The sequence below is a fragment of the Egretta garzetta genome, unplaced genomic scaffold, assembly GCF_000687185.1.
Source record: "Egretta garzetta isolate BGI_Z169 unplaced genomic scaffold, ASM68718v1 scaffold502, whole genome shotgun sequence".
NCBI lineage: Eukaryota > Metazoa > Chordata > Aves > Pelecaniformes > Ardeidae > Egretta > Egretta garzetta.
Window position 1 is genome coordinate 907,554 of NW_009258809.1, and position 5,032 is coordinate 912,585.

The 5,032-nt window shown below is 37.7% G+C and overlaps 1 protein-coding gene across 1 annotated transcript in view; it reads left to right on the plus strand.

Moving 5' to 3' along the window:
• TAFA2 (TAFA chemokine like family member 2) overlaps positions 1-5,032 on the plus strand; it is a gene marked incomplete at its 3' end in the record, with an annotated part of 74,311 nt that overhangs the window by 30,974 nt on the left and 38,305 nt on the right. Inside the window, 2 exon segments of the mRNA XM_035889360.1 lie at positions 679-831; positions 1,886-2,010. Of these exon segments, the coding sequence (XP_035745253.1) occupies positions 679-831; positions 1,886-2,010 (278 nt within the window).

Sequence of the window (5,032 nt, forward strand, 5' to 3'; positions counted from 1 at the left end):
TGCTGAACCAGAAAGGGTAGTTGGTAGTTCTCCTCTTATCAGATTGGTACTCTTACAGGTCTCCAGTATCATGATTCTGGTGATCAGTTAGAGCAGCATAGGTGGGGGTGATTGGTACTGGATGTGGGATAATGAAAATTGTCCTGTTACCTCCCTGTGTTTGAAAAATTTGGTTCCCCATGTTCCCAGGCTTTCTTTGTAGTGCCAGGCAGAAAGATTTAAAATGTGATTCCTTAGCAGATTTTATTTCCAGGTTTTGTTTGAGGGCTGTCCCTGTATCCCACCAGTTCTTTTCTGTCCAACTGTAGGAGGATTTTGGGATATCGTATCAAGAACTGCTTCTGCCCTGGACATAAACCCTGGAGACATAGATTATGAAAACATATGCATGTATTTTACCATTCATACTCTTCCATTTCAAGATTTCTCTCTTAGGGAAAAGAGGGGAAAAAAAATAAATCTGTGTTTTCTGCCCGAGATAGTTATACTATATTTGGAAAAGAAATCAACTTCACATTCTAGTGTTAGTAGCATTGTAGTCCTAGTTTCATGCATGGCAGATCATCTTACAGAGGCAAGTTTAATGCATTTCTAATAAAAAAAACCCCAAACCAACAACCAAACAGTAAGATGCTACCTTGCAACATTATCAAATTGCTCGTCTTCTTATTTTCACAGCTCACCATGTTAAAACTGGGACCTGTGAAGTGGTGGCACTCCACAGATGTTGCAATAAGAACAAGATAGAAGAAAGATCACAGACGGTGAAGTGCTCCTGCTTCCCTGGGCAGGTAGCAGGTACCACCCGGGCAGCTCCTTCTTGTGTTGATGGTGCGACTACTCTATTGCTTCCTTTCACTGCATGTTCTTAGAGTTTTTTTCTGGCTTAATGTCATCAATGAGAACCAAACCATTACAGTTAGCTATTTAAAATAAGAGTAGGAAGCCACCTCCATTTCGAAGGGCATGCCCAAGGTGAATAGGAGGAAGATGGGAAAAATTAATTATTTGCTATTACTCTATGGAAATGCTAAGCAAAATTATTAGACGCCAGTGAAAGAGACCTCTTGAGAAGCTAAATTTGATCTAACTAACAGAGTGCCCTCAGAGTTGTATGAAATTCACTTAATTAAAAGTGTTTATGCAAAATCTACATAAGCATATCATTTTCATGTGCTGTGGTCTTACCTTTTATTTGTATATTAATTTTTATCATACAGGAACAAAGAAACAAACAAACAGAACACAGTTCTGCCTGTTTTTTAGTCTTTTTAGACCAACACTGTTTTTCCTGCTCACAGTGCAATATTAATGTTTTACTTAACAACTCTGGCATAGGCTCATATGTTTTATTTGGGAAAATAGTAGCTGATTTTTCGCATCTCTTTCTCTGAAAGAGGAGCAAGATGGATTCACCCTTTACATGATCTCTTTACTGTTGATATGTTGTTGGCTGTCACAGAAGTTGTAAATATGTCATCATTGAGGAATAAATTTAATCAGGCTATGCTAGACTATATAGTAGATCAGGCAAAATACACTAACTCAGAAGAAGATATTCTATTTAAAACTTTGAAATCTAGCTGAGCAAGAAAAAATGAGGGTTGGAAAGAAATGCTGTGAAATTAGTTCCTGAACTGCAGTAAATTAGAAAAAAACCCGAAACCCACAGTAAAAAAATTGACTTTGAAGCACACAGCACCTTGTGCAAATTGAGATCTAAATTTCTTATGAAGATTCTGAGCTGGCTGAAAATCGCAGACTAGCTACCAGTCAATGCAGTTCTGACATTTTCCTGGAAAATAACAGAAATGTTGCAACATAGTGACATATTAAAGTGTCCGTTTCAACAACATGCAAACGTGTTTGTTTTCCTCTCTTGTAGCTTCAATAGTGGAGCAGAAATGGTGGTGCCACATGCAACCATGTCTTGAAGGGGAGGAATGTAAAGTTCTTCCAGATCGTAAGGGATGGAGCTGTTCCTCTGGGAATAAAGTGAAAACAACTAGGGTAGGTATGATACCAGCCTTCCATATTACTAACAGGTAAAAAGAAAAAAAAGTGCACAGGAAATTGGTGCACATAGAAGACATCAGTTGTGAAGGCTAAAGAAATGTGGGAAAAGAGCCATGCTGGGATTGGACTTCCTGGTCCTGCACACTTTTCTCAGCACGCTTTGCAAATGCTTGAACATGGTAAGCAGTGTGCCAGAGCCTCTCAGGTAAGCAGTGGAGATAGTAGAGTTAACCCCTTTTTTAGCTACCAGTAATGATCAAATGTATTATAATCTGGTATGTATTTCTCGCTGAAAATAGTTGCACAAAGTCTATACACCCTGCTAAAGCTCTTCATTCACAGCATAGCAAACAAGTGCATTTTTATCAATAACCTGCAATTACCATGGTTCTGCATAGAAACTTCTGAGTATGGTAAGCATTTATGTGTTATGACAGTATGATCTTCTGGTTCTTTCTGTCTTGTGTGACTGGGATTTACTAAAAAATTTTGTCAGAGTTTCAGTAAGTTCTTTTTCTCCATTGGTTCAAAATTACATGAACAGAAATGTATCTGATATTCATCATACACAATGCGTGAAAAGAAAGTAAACCTGCTGTCATCTCAGATTTTAGTGGCTAACAGAAACAGAAGAATAACAAATTCTTCAGGTAAGCATTAAGCACTCAAGCTTCCTAAAATTACAGCATTGTGTCTCTATAGGGTCAACACAGTTCATCAACATAAAACAGATTAAAACACACTATGAAGACACACGTGCATGTGTGTAACCCTCACCCCTACACCCCACCACACAAACTGATGACTGGTTTTTCCTTGTAAGTATTTAGTAATTGTTTTCAGTGTCAGGCCATAATTTGCTCATGTGGTGTTTACTCTGTACAGGTGTTTGAGTGTCTATGTCATTTGATTGAAATCCTCCTTGCATAGGCACTAAATTTCCGGTATACCTTGGTTGTAGTGAAATGTAGTGTGCACTGAGTGAATTATATTCCTTCTGTTCCACAGAGAGCTCTACATGTCTCAGTTTCTGTGTGTATAACTCTTTAAAACATTTTGACATTCTTTGAAGAACGGATACTTCTTAAATGTTTAATACACAATTACACTCCTGAGTCCTCTTTCAAATGTGTTTCTTCTGAAGATAACCTTGCTTAAATGCTGCCCACACTTAACTTTGTACATGCCAGTGCAAATCTGATTATATGCATGTAAAATGTCTCTGCGTGTATATTATAACCAAAAGGAACTATGTAGAATTTCATAATAGTACTAGAAATAGAAAAAGAGTGTTGTGTGTGTGTTTTGAAATTTGTCCTGGCTGCTACTACATAGCACTATTAATGTTAAAGAAGGCACGCTGTTTTATATTTAATGCGAGTGTTTAATAAGCAGTAAGTAAAAATGTGGGTGAAAGGGGGACATGTCAGTGAGAATCACCTTGAGGAGATTTCTTCCTAACATTTTGTCAGAAGACAGGTTTTTCTACATTGGTCAAGGTATGAAGTTTGGTCCACTGTTAGGAGTCTACAGAAGCCCAAGGCTCTTGTCCTCAAAGGCTTATGCTTCTGTTGCAGACTTGTAGGTCTGTCTCTTTGCAGGAGTTGTACTTTTCTTGTCCTCCATGGATGGTTGCAATCCTCAGGACTCGTTGCATACCTCTTCAGAAGTGACGCTACGAGAAAAAACAGTCCTTTTCTCCTATTTGCCATCATATACACTGATTCAGTACAGTGGCTACCATAACCTGCCTGCAGACCTACTGCCACTAAAGGGAAAATACTAATCCCCTTAAATCCCCCGCTATTTGTTCTGCCTTCTAGGTTGTCCAGATACTATATGTTTTCCCCCCTTTTCTTTCATTTCCCACACAACTGCAAAGCTGTTTTGAGACAATAGCAAACTTGAATTCAAACTTCTGACAGACAGTTGGTCTCAGTTATTGAAACCAGATGGCTCATGAGTGAAGATCTCTGTCTTTCCAGATGCAGGAGGCTGAGATTTTAAAAAAAGTCATTCTGATGTCCAGAAAAATATACATTGGAAATGTGAGTGATTCTTTGTGTTAATAGAGTAGCTTATTATCAAAAAGCAAGTGCTTTTCTCCAATATGTAGTGACTACAATATTTTTGTAGCTCCTCTTTCTGGTCCCCAAAGTCTATATAAATAAAAGAAAAAACTCTAAAGTGCTCTGTGGTTTCAAAACCCGCTTTTTTGAGAAAAATAAAAAGAACTGTACAGAGAGTCAATATTAAGAAGTCATGCATAGTAAGTTTCTCATTGTTGAATGAAATAACCCAAATGTGATCATCATGTATAAAGTAAAAGCGTAAAGAAACAAGGGGAACTGAACAGCTTATGTGATTTAAGTGTATTGTAGAAAAGCCATGTGAAGGCTTTCCTGAAAGGTGTAAGAAAGTGTATATTCCCCTCCAAATGTTTTCTGTAAGTTTGCCTCCTTCATGTGCGGAAAACATAATCCACTTCACTGCTGAAGTACTACTTTCTCTTCTACAGGCTACCAGGTTCAAAAGCAGCACCTACATTTCCACACCTCAAGCTGTTAATAGTTAAGCATTATGTTAGAGATAAAACCAGTGGAGGAAGGAGGTATTTTACTAGTCCTCCTCTATTAGCATATTTAATCACACTGTTATAAAAAACGATGATACCAACTTCTTAATACTTACGGTATCAGTCACTAAGCAAAAAGGCCAAGTGAATAATGGGGGAAAATTAATTGATTTTTAAAAATGTGGTCTACTCGAGGTTTTGCATTTTGTTCAGATATGGGGATGTAATAAGGTAATACATGAATAATGAATTAGAAATAGCATGAATGTTATGGCACTCAATGCAAATGTTAAGAAAAGTCAGGTAGAAGTTATTTACCTTCAGAACGCAAAAACAGATATTATGGAAAGATTAGACTGCTTTTCCTAATTGTCTGCATATTAGTGGGAGAGGGCTGACGTGAGGATTTAGCCATGGAAAAGGCATTAATACGGGAGGGAA